The sequence below is a fragment of the Neovison vison genome, chromosome X, assembly GCF_020171115.1.
Source record: "Neovison vison isolate M4711 chromosome X, ASM_NN_V1, whole genome shotgun sequence".
NCBI classification, from domain to species: domain Eukaryota; kingdom Metazoa; phylum Chordata; class Mammalia; order Carnivora; family Mustelidae; genus Neogale; species Neogale vison.
The window spans coordinates 116,901,040-116,918,405 of record NC_058105.1 but is presented as its reverse complement, the minus strand read 5'-3'; the positions used below and the strand labels follow the sequence as shown (position 1 = coordinate 116,918,405).

Below are 17,366 nucleotides of genomic sequence, written 5' to 3'. Positions count from 1 at the left end.
TTTGCTTTTCTCTCCTGGAACTCCGGGGAAATGACATAGCATCTAAGGGCTGAAAGGAGCCTTGGAAATGACTGAGGCCGACCTTTGTCTTTCAGATGAGGAGACTAGGAACCAGAGAAGGCAGAGTATGTGAGCAAGGTCACTGGCCTTCTTGTAAGGAAAGCGTCCAGCTCCTGGGAGTCTGGTGTGCATTTCACTTTGCCAGGGCCCCATGTTGGAGCTTCTGGTGCTGTCATTATCAGTACTTATTCATCAAGCCATCTGTGTCTTCCAGGCTAGATTTTAACATCTTGGGAAACTAGGGGGCTTTCAAGATAGAGATGGGGCATATTTAAAAGGCATTTATAGACCTCCAGGTTATACTAGTAAAGGACATACACATTCTAATTTTACTTTCTCTCAAACCCCCACTAACATGGCAGAAAATCATTTTTTTTTTAGACATCTTTTAAAGATTTTATTAATTTATTTGAGAGAGAGAGGTAGCGAGAGAGAGCATGAGCGGGAGGGAGGAGCAGGGAGCCTGCCACAAGCGCGATCCCAGGACCCCAGGATCATGACCCCAGGCAGACACTCAACCAACTGAGCCACCCAGCAGCCCCTAATTTTTTTTTTTTTAAAGACAAATCCTCAAGAATAGGGAAAAGCGGGAAAGAAAACCGTAGTAATGACATTTTGGAAGTGGGGGAAAGCTGATGAATGAAAGATAATGGACTTAGTAGACACATGGCAACCAAACCCCAAGTCTGCAGTGGGAACAACCAACAGCCAGCCAGATTGAGATCCGAGAATCTTTAGAAGTCTCAGGAGCTTGCTGCACTATACACCTCTGGAACTGGGGGGTCTGGAAGGGGTATCCAGAAATAAGGAAGACTGGACAGAAGCTGTGGAAGAAGCAGTGAGCTCTCCAGACACCTTCCTCTAACCCACACAGCTCAGCCACTGCCTTGCTCCCCTGAACAGAAGACTAGAAGGCTCTTTGAAGCGGTAAAAGCGAAGGTGGGGCGTGTGGCAGGTCTGAAGGACTGTGGTGGGGTAGGAGACTGTACAGCTCCAAGTGACCAGAGCCTGACCTGTCAGAAAGGAGATGGCAGAAGAGACGGTAGAGGATCTCTGGGAAGTCTACACGGCCTACACCCGTTAAAGCCCCAGGTGCCGCTCCTCTGCCCTGAGACACTGACAGGCCCGCGAGGATAAGCGCAGAACACTCCGCATTCCAGGAAAGACTAACGTGGAAGACCGAAACCAAAACAGGAAAAGTTGACTTGGGAGACCTGGAAACCATTCAGGGAGAAGAAAAATGTAAAAACCAAACCTCAAACCCCTGCTGTTAATATTCTTAGTTAATTGAATTGCGTGCATGGAACAAGAATGGACGCAACTCAGAGAACAAAGATTGAAAACGTAACAGCCAAAGTACAGAAACTCAACTGAGGGGATGGAACGAAAAGTTGAAGCAACGGCCCTCAGAACAGAGCAAGAGACAGAGAAATGGAAGACCGAAGAGAAACGATAAAGCCTTCTCCAGGAGGTCAACACTGGAATCCATGCGTACCAGCAAGAGAGAACAGAGTAAATGTAGGGAAGGACATGAGTCAAGAAATTTTTCAGGGGCGCCTGGGTGGCTCAGTGGGTAAAGCGTCTGCCTTCAGCTCAGGTCATGATCTCAGGGTCCTGGGATGGAGCCCTGTGTCGGGCTCTCTGCTCAGCAGGGAGCCTGCTTTCCCCTCTCTCTCTGCCTGCCTCTCTGCCTACTTGTGATCTCTCTCTCTCTCTGTCAAATAAATTAATATAACCTTTTAAAAAATTTTTTCAGAAAAACTTTACAGGACTGAAAAACAAATTTCCAGATTGAATGGGTGCACTGAGCCTCCACACAGGGGATGAAAATAGACCCTGGTCCAGGCACATCACTGAAATTTCACAACCTGGGGGCAGAGAAGATCCAAAAAAATTTCAAAGAGAGAAACAGTTTATATTGAAGGAACAAACATCAGAATGGGTTTAGATTTCTCAACAGCAACACTGGTAGCAAAAGGACAGTAAAGCACTGCTTTCAAAATCCTGATGAAAAATTCATTTTCAATCTAGAATTCTCTGCCCAAACTCTCAAATGGATATACAGAATATTTGTAGATGTTTTCAGACTCAAAAGGTCTTGACAATTCTTCTCACCATGTACTATTTCTCAGGAAAGTGCTGGATGTTTTGACCAGAAAAAGAGTAAGCTAAGAAACAGGAAAACAGAGACACAAAAAACATGAGAGCCAACCCAGGAGATAAGAATTCTCCAGAAACTCTCCAGGATGCTGGTGTGGGAAGATCCCAGGATAAAGTTGACAACCCAGACACGGAGGCAAACCGGCAAAAGGGGCCGTGAACTTCAGAAACAAGCAGGTTGAGGGCTTGGCAGCGCTGTGCCTGCCCTTCTGCTACTGTACCAGGTTTGTTTTTTTTTTTAAACCTTTTGGAACAGTTCTAGAATGTGTTCCACTATTGCAAAGATTAAAGAGAAGTCCCAGAATGTCAGGTGTGCAACAGGCCTAGAGGACCATCAATTAGACAGAAGGTAACTCGTGGGCGCTAAGTATACAGCTGACAGACTCGTGGATATGACTAACCCTGTGGAAATTTGTATCGTGAGCCACTGGGAAGTAGAGAAAGGGGGCGAACCAAAATGAAAAGATAGAGCAACTTTCAATAAAGTTAATAGTATTACTGACTTTTAAAGTTGACTTTAACTTTAGTGTTAACTTCCGAAGAACCCAAAAATAAAAACAGTAGTATGATCACAGGATACTATAATGCTCAGCTGAGAATAATACTTGCGTGCACGTAATAATATAAAGAGCGAATACGGATGTAACGACGCTTTAATACAATGACATCACTAGGTTATGGGAAGGAACGTAGAGGAGCGGTGACTGAGGACAGCTGAATCCTCATCCACAATAAGAGAAGGCCACCAGACACGGAATAAGGTCGACGCATCCAAAGACGGCAAGATACACAGACTGTTTTAGAAAAACAGAGATATGTAAACACCAGGAGAAACAACAAAGAGTTGAAAGCAGTTGCCTCTCTGTAGAAGGACTGGGTCAGTGGGGAGGGGAGGGATGAGGCAGGAAACGTCTACATTTTGTTGTCTTCTAGAATCCTGACTTTTAAATTATGCTCATGCATTACTCTGAGAAGTTACTTTAACAGGCAGAGAAGAGTTCATAACGCACATGGAATTTCCAAACCCTTTGCTTTTGCCATCACGGAAAGTATATCCCGAGTGGAGTGGATGGCACTGAAAACATGGCTGTCTTCTGTCTTCTTACAAAGAGGGGGCAGATAGCACTTCAGGGATGTGCTTTGTAGGAGGTGGTTGATATACTGGTCCAGTTCATCTTCGCTCTCTGTAACTGGACAAGCAAGAGAAAGAGCCAGTGAAAACGAGCTGCAGACATATGTCAACGTGTCACCGTGACTGAGTGTAGCGCTGATCCTATAGGCGGCGCTAAGGAGCTTCAATGGGGGGACAACATTCTGATACAAATCCCTGCGCCCCCACTGCTGGAGGCTAAAGACATTTACAAAGATAACGTACACGCTTATAAAGTTATTGTTTGGAAGCCCTTCACCCTAGGAAAAGAAAATACAGGTCAAGATAGATACACATCGTACCAAGATGAACTTGAAAGCTTATGAAACCCTGGGGGCCAGCAGCAAACATCTGATCTTTTGTTTTAATCGGTCACCAGGGAGCTAAGCACTATGGAATGCCCAGCCCCCAGTCCATGTACTGCGCAAAAGTAAAAACCGGTCACTTCAACCCAAAAACCTTGCTCAGTTTGAGAAATATTATACACACAGGATTTCATCCCCATTATCCAACCAAACCTAGATGACTCTACCATTCCTTTGAAAATTCAAGCAATGTGTGTAGTCTTCAGAGTACATTTTGTGAAGAATCCTCATTCCTGAAACCCTTCGTCCCTCTAGGTTTAAAAAAAAGCCCCACTTCTGCAGTGTAGATTTATAAACTGGCATTTTATTCATTTTAATAGATGCGAGTTCCCAAAGCCTCTTTTTGTTATGTTAATTACCAATCATTTTCTGTACGTGAGTCTCCCGGCAATTTTATCACAATGCCAAGGTTTAAATAAATTCAGTGAACCACCTGCAAAGGCATTCCAAGCCATACCTTGATTATAGGTGTCTTCCAAGTACCCTCCCAAATCCGAATCGGGACTGAAGCTCCCTTCACTGTCATCATCAAACAACTTCTCATCACAGTCTGGATCCAGGAAGGTCAGATATGTGTAGAAAGACGTGGTAAGAAATTCCGAAAGGCTCCCTAATTTTACTCTGCCAAGGAGACACTAGGTTAGAGATACAGATGCACGTGGACAAACTTCCACTGTGAATCAGAGAGAGACTTTTCAACAACCAGATGGTGCTTCTGCCAGAATTGATAAATACGTCACTTTGCAGAGCGCCCCACATAAGTAGTCGGCCAAGAAATTAAAACGAAAATTCAATACTAAGTATAAAGTGGGAGCACGGAGCATATTAAAAGCTAAAATGAATCATGCTGATTTCTTCCTCCCAAACCCAACAAACAGAAATCCATTTTACTGAACCAACCAAAGTTTTACAAAACAAATGGACTAAACCACTTTTAACTAGAACCAAATCAAGCCTTTGTGGGGGGGTGTGTGGTTCTGCCCTAAAATTGGACCAGAACAAAACCTACCATGCAATATGGTCACCCAGGAACAGGTATATGAGAGGTCTCTGAGAGGAGAGGCAGTCTCAGAGACAAAGTTCTTTCTAGAAGGAATGCGATGGGGCTATCCCTAGACTGGAGCAGGTTCACAGAGTGGCCTTACTACATTTTCAGGCTGGGAAAAGTTCCACTGAAAACCGGAAGCTGGGTTTGGCAACGTGGGGTCCTAGGTTCAGGAAACACGAGGGAGGGCCAGCCTACAGAAAGCCGCCACTATGCACTTCTTAAAATGTCAGCTCTGGGGGCGCCTGGGTGCCTCTGTAGGTTAAGCCTCTGACTTTTGATTTCAGCTCAGGTTGTGATCTCAGGGTCCTGGGATCGAGCCCCGGGGCAGGCTCAGAGCTCAGTGCAGAGTCTGCTTGCCCTTCTCCCTCTGCTCCTCCCCACATTCACTCTCTCTCTCTCTCTCAAATAAATCAAATCTTAAAAAAAAAAAAAAAAAAGGTAGCTCCAGAGGCAGAAGACAATAGGATCCTCGGAGCTATCAGCATCAGATGAGAGCTTAGTTGAAAAGGCTGAGGAAAACAGTTTAAGGAGCACAGTGAAGCCTGCGATGCAAATGAATTCGGGGGTGCCTAAGCTTCAGTGGGCAAACGGACTACAGCAAGAAACATGGCCCGAGGGAAGGAAAGAAAAGCCTTTTGGTTAACGAGTAAAATCTTTTCCTTCTAGATTCTAATGATTCTGTTGCCTTGAGACTGGGGACAGGAGGAGGTGAGGGGCGGTGGAGTGTGCAAAAAGAGACAATGGAAAGTTTCTCTCTGAAGGAAGTTTAAAGGGCAGGTCAAACTTGGGACGGGGGCAATGCACAAAGCCTTCTGATAGCAAGCTACCCCAGGTGGGTGCGGAGGGAAGGTCTGGCAACGGGGGTGAATTCAGCTTTTTAAAGACCCTCAAACCTAAGGAGAAGTCATAATGAGATTCAGTTTTAATTATCAAGAACTTCATAGGAAAGGCAGCCCATGGAGCCTAGGCATTCCTGCTCCTGTCCACGACTCTTCGGGTCATCTGCCATACTCTGGGAACAGGAGGCCCTCCTGATTTTTGTTAAGCCTCGTCTAGCTCATCATGGAGATGAGAGCCTGGTTTCCGTGTTCATACAGAGCTCCTGTACCTCTTTACTGTGTGGCCCTTGCTCTCTGAGCCTACAGCCCCTTGTCTGTACAATAGGAACACAGGGGCGCCTGGGTGGCTCAGTGGGTTAAAGCTTCTGCCTTCGGCTCAGGTCATGATCCTGGAGTCCTGGGATCGAGCCCCGCATTGGGCTCTCTGCTCAGTGGGGAGCCTGCTTCCCCCTCTCTGTTTCCCTGCCTCTCCGCCTACTTGTGATCTCTGTCTGTCAAATAAATAAATAAAATCCTAAAAAGAAAAAAATTTAAAAACAATAAAATATTATCCTTTTCTCCATTCTGTATCTTTTAAGAATAATTTCTAAGGAAAGGCCTTTGCAAACATGGCACAAAACCTAGAATCAATGAGGATAAATATCAGTCTAACAACATAAAAATCAAAAACCTATACGGCATGAAATGAAGTCAAAAGACAAGTGATACACTGGAAAAAAACATTTGTGGTAATAGTATGGAAAGAGAGGACTAATTTTCATAATATCAAACAGCTCTTACAACCAGTAAGAACAAATGGAAAAATGGAACAAGACACTGACAAAGTTTACACAAAAAAATGTTTAACTGTCAAACGTGAACAAAATTATAAATAAATGCAAAATATTACGACAGAGAGACTATATTCTCCCAGTAAGATTGCTAAGATTAAAAACACAGGCATAGAGGCGCCTGGGTGGCTCAGTGGGTTAAAGCCTCTGCCTTCAGCTCAGGTCATGATCCCAGGGTCCTGGGATCAAGCCCCGCATCGGGCTCTCTGCTTGGCAGGGAGCCTGTTTCCTCCTCTCTCTCTGCCTACTTGTGGTCTCTGTCTGTCAAATAAATAAATGAATAAATCTTAAAAAAAAAAAAAAAATGGAATACAGCCCACAAGACAAAGTGAAGACTCAGTCGGACGGTACAAACCAACACGGGGCACACCGCAAGTGAGCCATTAACTACAGACCGTATTCTTTTGGACAATGATTAGATTTCAGTTCAAGATTTCATTCTGAAAAGCAGTTAATTACGGGCATATGGTATTTTCTCTGGGCCATGATGCCACACACCAGGTGGCAGCTCATCCAAACTGGACGTGAAACATACAAAGTGCAGGCCAAGTGCAGTGACGGTGCTAGCCCTAGAAATGTAGATGGCGGATGCGGATGCTGGGGACAGTCTCGTGGACGCTTCCAGGAGAAGCTCAGACTGAGGGCCATTCACGTCTGCTGCAAAACTCCCCAGTAAGCTCTGGGAGCAGAAGAGCCAGTCCCAGCGCTTAGAAGTACAGGAACTCAACTCTGAAGGGACAAAAAGGCCAGGGACAAAAATCCATACTGCATGGGTCCACTCAGTTGAGACACCTAGAGACGGAAAACACAAGGGTAGCTGCCAGAGGCTGGGGCAAGAACGGGGGAGCTGTTGTATAATGGGGAGAGAGTTTCAGTTTTGCAAGATGAAAGGAGTCCTGAAGATTGGCTGCACAACCGTGTGAGTGTACTCAACATTACTGGGCTGAATATTGTGTACTCAACATTACTTGGCTGAATATTGTGTACTCAACATTACTGGGCTGTATATTGTGTACTCAACATTACTGGGCTGAATATTGTGTACTCAACATTACTGGGCTGAATATTGTGTACTCAACATTACTGGGCTGAATATTGTGTACTCAACATTACTGGGCTGAATATTGTGTACTCAACATTACTGGGCTGAATATTGTGTACTCAACATTACTGGGCTGAATATTGTGTACTCAACATTACTGGGCTGAATATTGTGTACTCAACATTACTGGGCTGTATATTGTGTACTCAACATTACTGGGCTGAATATTGTGTACTCAACATTACTGGACTGAATATTTTAAAACGGCCAAGAGGGTAAATTTTATGTTACGAGCATCTTACCGCCGCTTTAAAAAACATTACAGTGGCAGCAGGGTCCCTAGGGTGGGGAGACTTGAGAAGGGCTGACTTCAACGCCCAAATACTTAGCAATTGGCATTCTAGCAGGGACCCAGTGGAAGACTACAGGGCCCAGGAAGGGTCTTACCTCACGCGTGGCCAGCTTTACAGTGAGGTTCTCTTAGAACCCTTCTCACATATTCTAGGGGATTTGGAGAGATCGGAGCACAGATGCTATCGAGAAAATCTCTGCCTTGTGACAGAGCGTACAAGAACAGAATCAGTTTTTCCAGGAGGTGAGCCCCCCGTCACTCGAGGTGCTTACCCATATTACCGGGGAGCATCTGGTACCACAGGCCTGCAAACCAGGGTACGTATCGCTCCACTGAGGATGAGAGGCAATAGTCTAGGCAGGCCCATTCCGGCACCCTGCTCTGAGGGCCACCAAAGAAATTTATAAAGTTCTGTGATTTATTCTTCAGGGGACAGCACGCTCAAGTCAATTCCAGGAGTGTCTCTGGAGCACCTTTCAGACCTAGGCACTGGGTGTTTTCTGCCAGGCCTTCTAACCAGAAACAGACCCGGCATCATCCCATACAAGTGATCCCAGACAGACTCGTACATTCACCTCTCTATGCCCCAGGCCTCCTGGCAGCCATAAAAGCTGCACAAACACCCCCCAAAAGCTGCTTTTGATACGATTCCAGCTCCACATGGATGAATGCGTAAGATTTAACTTCTTTTTTAGTCTAAAGCTCCACACTTCCACGTTCAGCAACTGATATGAAAAGTGGGAGAAGGGCAGCAAAGGACTTTTAAGAAAGGTCACTGATACTTTGTAAAAAAAAAAAAAAAAAAAAAAGTCACAAATTACCTGGCTCCCCCAAAATATCCATCCTCTAGTTTTCTAATTGTAGAAAGAACTGCAGAATGAATGTCTGAGCCATCATTTGCTAAGGGAAAAAGGAAAATAAAAAAAGACAAGTGAGTTTACTTAATCTGGGAATACTTTTTGGTTTGGGGGGCATGCGTAGAAATGTCTTCCTCAGTACAATCTAATTAAAATACTTATGGAAGATTCCTGAGCTCGGAAACCAATCTGCTAAGAACCCCCTTCAGTACTTGGCTTTGACTCGTTTTAAGCATTTTGGAAGGGGCCCAAATCAACAGTGGGACATGAATCAGGCATATCAAGTTCAGAGACTTACTGAGCATGGTGTGGGTGATGGGGAAGGTGAGCGTGGGTCTGCCTGTCATTCGCCAGCAGGTGCAGAGGTAGGCCAGCTCGATCCTCAGCATCTCCACAATCATCTCATTGTCCAGGGCCAGGTAGAAGTGATGCTGGTCGGTGAACTGCAAGTCAGATCAGGCCCAGTGAAAGGCTGTCCTCCATTCCCTCAACACAACCCCAGCTGTCATTCACGGCAATGCTAGTCCTTGCATTTTGTTCCCAGAGAAGAGGCTCAATCCTGGCTGTCATCCTCCCCCATCAAGGGGCTCTCCTTGCCATCGGGCAAAAAATCAATCTGTCGCCTGCCCAGGAGCCGCAGCTGCATTCTCGCGGAAGGGAAAGGTGTATGGCCACATCTAGCTACAGCTCCTCCGATGAGGATTTAAGCACCTGGCCCAACACCGCTGTCCCTGAGAGGAAATCAATAACTCCTTAAATCCTCCTCATTCTAAGGTTGCTGGGCTCAGAGGATCTCCAAGTGAGGGAAGGGAGGGCGCTGGGAGCAGGTGAGACAGTGGAGACTGCATCTACCCAACTGATGGCCTGGTTAATGTGAACTAAAGGCACTACCGCCTGGTGTCGATGAAAATCAAATCGTTCTCCTAGCCTCTGGACTAGGCCACACTCCGCTCTACTCTGAAATTTGTTACAATGGGAAGTAACACAAGATTAGAGCTACCGACCCGGGACCCCATGGGTGACAGTGTGCCTGGGTGGTGGGAGCCTGTGTCCACGGTGACAAAGTGAGCCCACAGCTGATCTTTCTAGCTGGCTAAACGGATGGAAAACATTTGGCTTGGGGGGTTCCATGGGGTACTTCCCTTTGTAAACAAAAACTCTGAAAAAAAAATCCCATAATTGGTATATTTGTGATGCCATCAAGCGGGTCGGGGCCTGAAAATCAGACAGGCTGTGTGCCACCGTGTTCAGACAGACTAAGCAAGGGTGAGGGACTACGGCTACCCAGGGCATGAGGGCGGCAAGTCAAGGGCCAGGTCCCTAGCAAATTTGGAAAGCAGTGTGAACTTCTCTACTCCTCGCGACTGGAAGTGATGGCACATGAAGTCTGCTTCAAGCCATGCCTACCGAGCATCTACTGTGAGTAAAGAATTGTACCGGGTACTGGGAATCACCCTACCCACTGCTGTTTGAACACACACAGCCTCCTTCTGCCGCATTCACAGCAGCTCACTGAGAGGGAACTTAATCAGAGGACGTGTATGGCTTTGCTTCCGGCCTGCTCTGCTCACCTGGGGTGTGAAAGTGAAGATCTGGTTCCTAATCACATATAGCTTAGATGTTCCAAGAACGCCAATGTGCCGATACGGTCGCCCACTCAATTTCATATTCTTATTCCGTCCTATTTGAAAAATAAAAGAGAAATTAGAGATAGAACCAATATGGTAACATGTAATCCAAGCAACTTTGGCTAAGACTGGGCTTACTTTCACTAACCCACTCTAGGGTTTGGTTTTTCTAATACCGTTGACCCTTCTTTAAAATGGGACAAGGAGGAATTAGAAACAAAAATTTTAAAAATTAAAATTCCACCGCCTTCTCTTCATGCATGTATAGCCAGCACCCAGTTCAACATCTCTATGGAATAAAACTACTGATAGAACTTTATTAATGCTCACTTCTAATTTCATATTGAGCCTACTACGTTAGGTTTTAGAAAAAGAGAACGCCCCTCCCATTTTAATGGGTCAAGGAGCATTTTTTGAGACCACAGATAAAAATCAGAAATGTTATCAAGACACAAAAGGCTGCTCCAATCGTGAATTTTCAAAGAGGGCGTCTTATTTTTACAACAGATCGGGCGAAGGGCACAGCCCCCTGGGGTGATACCTAGCGAGCAAGTGTGAGAACGTGCTATGGTGCAGCTCCTCTTGACCTCCAAGAGGCCGAACCCCGTGCTTTAGTGTCTCGCCCAGTTCTTCACAATTTATACCTCTCGGTCCCCCTCAGACCCCAAACCTAGAATCAAGATGCCCCCCTGGCCAAAACCACCCAACTGTCTCCCCAGACCTACCAAGCCTGGCATATATGTGACTAAGAATCCGGCCTGGCTGGACCCGGATTGGATGAATGTCAGCAATACTCTGGACGTTTACCCCGTGTTTCCTCAGCAAGTCCTGAATGTGGCTGTTTTCGGCCAGAACAGTAACTGCGAACAAGAGCGTAGCATGTGCATTAGACCGTGGCCTTCGCCTCCTCACATGGAGAACATGTGACCGACCGAGCTTTCCTCTGGCCTGTGCCATACACATCAGGATGCTCTCCACACACGCTGGGGGGCTTTGAAAATGACAGCAATTGTCCTGCTGCTCTTCCCGGTTCTCTCTGCCACACCTCACCAGCTCCCAAGATGTGTTTTTATTAAGTGCCCTCAGTGCACCAGACGGTCTGATAAGAGACTTCTGGAAACGGTCTTCGACAGGTCCTGAGCCAAATTACCCCATCTCGAATGATCTCTTGCCTCCCCGTAGGTGTGCCTTTATTCTAAACTGTCTTATGTTCTTGTCCCTTGGGATGAGAAGCAGAGACAGCTCTGGCTGGGGAGACGTCAGGAGAAGCTGGAGCTCCTGCTCTCAAGGAACCAAAAAGAGCAGTAGTGTGGCGTGGGGCCGCAGCGGGTGCTCTGGCCCAGGGCGGGGGAGGTCACTCCCTCCGGAGAGAAGGGAAAGCAGGGCCGCTAGAGGGCGCTGGTGCGGCCTGGCCGGGGCCCGAAGCCCAGCACAGGCTCTTGCTGGTGGGTAAGAGCTGCCTGAGAGCCGGGCCCCGCACCCCAAATGGGCTGCTGTGGACCCCATCTCCAGTGAGTACGGCTGGCCAGCTGGCTCTCCAGCAGGCAGGGAACTCACATGCCTAGAATGTGGGGGCCTGGGCGGGGACTCCGAGCCCTGCACCTCCTGTACCAGTTCCGCTTGAATGTGGCTTTTTTTCAAAGATTTTATTTATGTATTCAACAGAGAGAGAGAGATCACAAGCAGGCAGAGAGGCAGGCAGAGGGAGAGGAGGAAGCAGGCTCCCCGCTGAGCAGAGAGCCCGATGCGGGGCTCAATCCCAGGACCCTGAGATCATGACCTGAGCCGAAGGCAGAGGCTTTAACCCACTGAGCCACTCAGGTGCCCCTTGAATGTGGCTTTTAAGAGAACAACGGTGCTCTGGCAAAGGGCAGGAGTCCTGGGAAGGGGACTGGTGGAGGGGACTTCTGGCCACAGAGAGCGGGTGGTAGTGCGTTCGGCTGCAGCCCCAGGGAAGTGGGGGGGGGGGGTCAAGCTAGACGACAGCTTGGTTACTATTAGTAGCCCACTGAGCCCCACCATTGTACCTTGAATGTACAATACACAAAAATGCCACGGAGGCCTGCAGGTCACCTCATTTACATAGCACGTGATACTTTTTCAAAGTATTTTCACAGCCGTGATCTCATCTGAGCTTCACAACAAGGCCCTGTGGGGAAGCCCATCCCAGCAAATGGGAGCATCAGCCACGTGGGGCTGGGTGGGTGGCTTCCCTTCACGTCGGTGTCTTCTGAAGCTTCCAACACCACGCAGAGATTAGTGGTCACTCTCTGTACAAGTGACTCTTCTAGAGAAGTGGTTTGCCCGAGACCTGGGAGCCTCTGATCTGATACAGCTGTATGTGGGCAAGTTCCTGAAACTGCACTTCTCCTTCCCCCGGGCCAGACCTTCTTATATTTCCTCTTCTGCTTCTGTTCTAGTCTATCACGCTGAGAAGACACTTGCAGCCGGAGGCCCACCAACGGGGCCCAGCCGGCACTTGGAAAAGCGGCCTTGGGATTTACGGGCTCGCTGGGCAGCGCGGGTGGTGGGTAAGCGCCCACTGCAGACGGAGTCGGGCTGGGTCACCCCACCTGGACATCAGCACGGAGTGTGCGCCTCCCGCTGTTGGCTCAGGGTCCCTGAATGAGCTGACTTCGAAGCCTCGTGTGTAAGATGGGGATGTGTATCCTAATGGTCACACTTTCTATCTGGTCAAGCTGTTTCACCCGCTGGGCGCGCCTCTGAGGGCCTGGAGCGCAGTACTGACTGGATAATCCCCGCACGGCCTCCGGCCGCATCCCAGGCAGGTGTTGGGGAACGGGTCCATAGTCACATAGAGAACTGCCTTGCATTTGTTCAATAATTGTTATTAACCTACTGAGTGGGTGTCAATACAGCAGTGTAGCAGCTAGGAGAATGCTACAGGCCTGCTCCTTAAATGTATGGTGTCGAGGCGCTTGGGTGGCTCCATCGCTTAAGCATCCAGCTCAGGTCATGATCTCGGGGTAGTGAGATCGAGCCCCATGTGGGGCTCCGCGCTGGGCATGGAGCCTGCTTAGGATTCTCTCTCTCTCTCTCTCTGCCTCTCCCCTCCCCCCCTTTAAAAAAGAAATGTACGGTGTAACTGAGAGGCAATAAAGGCACGTACACAATGTGCTCTGGTGCCTCAGTTGCTCTATGAGCTCCTCAGGAGTCCTCCCCAGGAGGGAAGGGAGAGGGGAAGGGGTGAGCGAGGACCTGCACTGAGGGTTTTCCTTGGGCCCATCGCAGTGCATCTCAAGGCCACCTGGTGGAGGGGGCGGGGCAGATGATGAAGAGCCCGAGGCACAGAGACGTGAAACAGCCAGGCTGGGCAGAGCTGGCTCTGCAGCAGCGTCCAGGCTGGCCTCCCCGCTCTCTGGAGGGGCTGCCGGCGGGACAGGAGGGGAGACAGCTGAAAACAGGGGCCTGCCACTCTGGAGAGAAGTCAGACATCAAAGGAAGGAATGAGTGCAGCTCCACTTGGGTTTTGAGTTTTGGCCACGGTCATGTACTTTTTTTTTTTTTTTAAAGATTTTATTTATTTATTGGACAGACAGATCACAAGTAGGCGGAGAGGCAGGCAGAGAGGGGGAAGCAGGCTCCCTGCCGAGCAGAGAGCCTGATGTGGGGCTGGATCTCAGGACTGTGAGATCATGACCTGAGCCGAAGGCAGAGGTTTAACCCACGGAGCCACCCAGGGGCCCCCATGTTGTACTTTTTAAAGAACTGCAGCGAAAAATGGTGCTCAGTGAATCATTCGTGACCCAATTGCCATCAAGATTTAGATTCGAGAAAGCAGATGCTTTGTAGAAAGTAACATTGTGGTTGGGATGAATACTGTTGCCTTTGGGAGCTAGTGGGTTATGGAAGGGATGTCACAGAAGCGACAGACGCTAAAGCACACATCTGTGCTTCTTAAAGAGAACAGGAAACTAGGAAATCTTTCACATTAAAAATAACATTGGTGGGGTGCCTGGGTAGCTCAGCCGTTAAGTGTCTGCCTTCGGCTCAGGTCACGATCCCAGGGTCCTGGGATCGAGCCCCGCATAGGGCTCCCTTGCTCAGTGGGGTGTCTGCTTCTCCCTCTCCCAATACCCCTGCTTGTGTTCCCTCTCTCACAGTCTCTGACAAATAAACAAAAATCTTAAAAGAAAAAATAACATTGGCTTTACACAGTTAAATATGAATAGGAAACATGCTCACAAACCTTGTACTACAACATCAGGTTTGACGGAAGTGGAAAATCTTCTGTTTAAGGGATCGATTTCCCCAGTGGCAAGGAACCCCTAGGAAAAGAGGAGCATTAGCCCTGAAAAACACTTAATGAAATTTCACCTTAAACCCAACTTGGAAAATGAAACATTTGGGGGCTCAAAGTATTCAGTATTTTATTCCTTTATGTTTTTCAGGTCAGTTGCTTATCTTCTCTAAAACGCAGTACACCATTTAGATAGCCACTGATAAACATATTGTGCCTTTGGCACCCAGCTCTCCAGGGCTAGTCACACACGCCACCTCGTGTGACTGAAAAGAACAGCAGTGACTCCTACCCCCTGAGCCCTTACTCTCTGCGGGGTCCTGTGCTGAGCTCCTATATGTACAAGGTCACATTCAGGCCTCCTGATAGGGAAGCACTACCATTAGCATTTTACAGGTGGGGAAACTGAGGTAATGCACTTAAGCTAGGTGGCAGAAAGCGCTGACTGTCCCGAAACACAAAGCTCCCCTCCCTGCTTGCACGGAGCGCTGTTTGAACATGGGTCCCCTCACAGCTTCTCCGAATGACCGGAGTCCTCAGCGAGCACCATCAAGGTGCTCTGGGAGTTCTGAGGAGGACTGGGACCTAATGCTGGGAGTGTAGGAAGGTCTTTCCAACGAAGAGGAGGCAACAGGAGCAGAGTTGTTTGTTCCTCATCTCACTGACCCAGAAATCAGAACTGGAAAGAACAGCAGAAATGACTAAGCCCAGCCTCTTTACAGATGTTGAAACTGAGGCTCCCGAGGTCAGGGAGCTAGTCAGAGGCAGAGCTGGCTTTCCAAGAGATAGACACGGTTTTCCCTACTAATAAAGATAGAAGTAGAAGACAGTCCCTACCCCCATGGCAATCACAGCCATGAAACAAGTGGTCCACCTCCGCACCCACAGCTCCTGAGGGCCACTTCCACTGTGACAGCTTTACTTTACTTTACATTGGGAACCCCAATGGTATGGGACTCACGACTCACCCTCCCCCACCCTCCCCACTTCTAGAGTCTGGCAGAACACACAGGACTGGACCAGCCTCACAGGCTGGAGCTCCCAGCAATTCTCCTGGACTCTTTCATCCATACCTCTCCCCAGGGGCCCAGAGGAGTAAGCTGGGCAGAGCCTCTGAGGACAGATGAACCCATCTGATAACATCACTGACACATCCTCACACCCCCACACCGCCCCCAGCCCCCACTGGGGAGGCGGATTCATTTTCAGTTCGCATAAAACCATTTGCACTTTAAAAACTTAAGCCAGGGGGCAAGAACATGTTTAACAAGAAGAAATGAGTCAGAGGTCATAGACCTTCCATGTGAGGGTGTTGTGGGCTAAGGGAACATCTGACCCAAAGTTCAACACAGCCAAACCAGCCGCTGCCCCTTCACAGAGATAGCACCATGGAGTCACTTGGCTGCCCGTGGCCAGGACTGTGCCAGCAGTGGCCGGAAGCAGACGTAGCAGCTTCCACAAACCTGGATCTTTCACACATGTGCTGAGCCTGACTGGGAAGGTTCTAGTCTCCTGCTGACCATCAGCTCAACCTGGTTCCAGCCACAGACCAGGAATACAGGGGTGGGGTGGGAGGTGACGGGAGTGCTTGGCACACAGCTGACTCTGAAGTGGTTTAGTGTAAACATGGACACACAAGCCCGGGCGGCAGGCCTCAGAGCCGACTCACTCCAGCTGACCGTAAAGCTATGAGATGCCAACGACATTCACAGCCACCGGGGGCAGAGAGCCCCTGTGCTCTTCCAGGGGCCCCTCTACCTCATATCAGATGGTTTCCAGTCCGTGAAGTCGCCAAGTCCCTTACCTCTGCCAACAGCGAGCTGAGGATGTATAGGGACTGACCCCACAGATGGGGCAGCTTCCCCAGAGGGACTCTGTCCACTGTGTGGGGATTCTTATACTCTTCATCAACCTGACAAAGAGAGAGAAACCCAAAGTCAGGATGTCAGAGAATAAAAATGTCACTGTCTACCGGGGAGCGCGCTGAGGATTTACAAAAGGCCGCCCACCCGAGCCTCCAGGCCAGTTCTGGGAGGCCACATGGCTCAACACAGCAGAAGAGGAACTCAAATCCAGGCCTGACTCCAGGCCCGCGCCCTGCCCACAAGCACACAGATGGCAGAAGGCAGAGGCAGGCACGTGAAGCCTGCCCCCTTTGAGCACAGCTCTGGACAACAAGAAGTTTCACAGCCCATGCTCACACTTGTCTGTATTATGGGTACAGTGATCTAAAACATCACCCTACAGCCACAGCAGGGCATCGCCGGAAGCTAAGTCAGCCTCCTCCCATCCGTCCGCAGGGGCTCATAAACTCTGTGTGCCTACACAAGAAAATTACCAGAAGGTGGCACTATTTATTGAGGAAAACACTACTGTATGCTCAGATCCCTAATTTTCCATCAGGGACTCAATAAGCAGGATCTACTGGGGGCTTCTGACTCATCAAGATAAGCTACAATTGTTTTTTGGATAGACGGTGCTGGCTACACATTGTAAAAGTTAGCCTGCAACTTTCTCTGTTGCAAACTCCATGCTGACCTTTGTATTTATTTATTTATTTATTTATTTAAAATAAACCCTACCCCCATTGTGGGGCTCAAACTCACAAGCCCGAGTCAAGAGTCACTTGCTCTACTGAGTCAGCCAGGCGGCCCTGACCTTTGGGTTTTTGCCATTATTACAATGTTGGTTGGGGGTAAAGTTAGTGACTACTTTTTCCCTCTGAAAAACAAAGCAACTGAAGAAATCCTTCTCCAAGAGGGTAAAATCACAAC

At 48.4% G+C, this 17,366-nt stretch overlaps 1 protein-coding gene across 8 annotated transcripts in view; it reads right to left on the bottom strand.

Moving 5' to 3' along the window:
* Window positions 1-17,366, bottom strand: part of PHKA2 (phosphorylase kinase regulatory subunit alpha 2) — an 85,301-nt gene that overhangs the window by 24,367 nt on the left and 43,568 nt on the right. For all 8 annotated transcript variants that reach the window (XR_006382544.1, XM_044235784.1, XM_044235781.1 and 5 more), the window contains 8 exons: window positions 16,397-16,504; window positions 14,542-14,620; window positions 11,057-11,191; window positions 10,275-10,384; window positions 9,002-9,146; window positions 8,668-8,746; window positions 4,193-4,356; window positions 3,231-3,410 (listed from right to left, as the gene is read on the bottom strand). Coding sequence is in view for 7 of the 8 variants with exons in the window: in XM_044235784.1 (XP_044091719.1) it covers window positions 3,231-3,410; window positions 4,193-4,356; window positions 8,668-8,746; window positions 9,002-9,146; window positions 10,275-10,384; window positions 11,057-11,191; window positions 14,542-14,620; window positions 16,397-16,504 (1,000 nt within the window). In the remaining variant the exon portion in view is untranslated. The remainder of the gene's footprint in view (window positions 1-3,230; window positions 3,411-4,192; window positions 4,357-8,667; window positions 8,747-9,001; window positions 9,147-10,274; window positions 10,385-11,056; window positions 11,192-14,541; window positions 14,621-16,396; window positions 16,505-17,366) is intronic.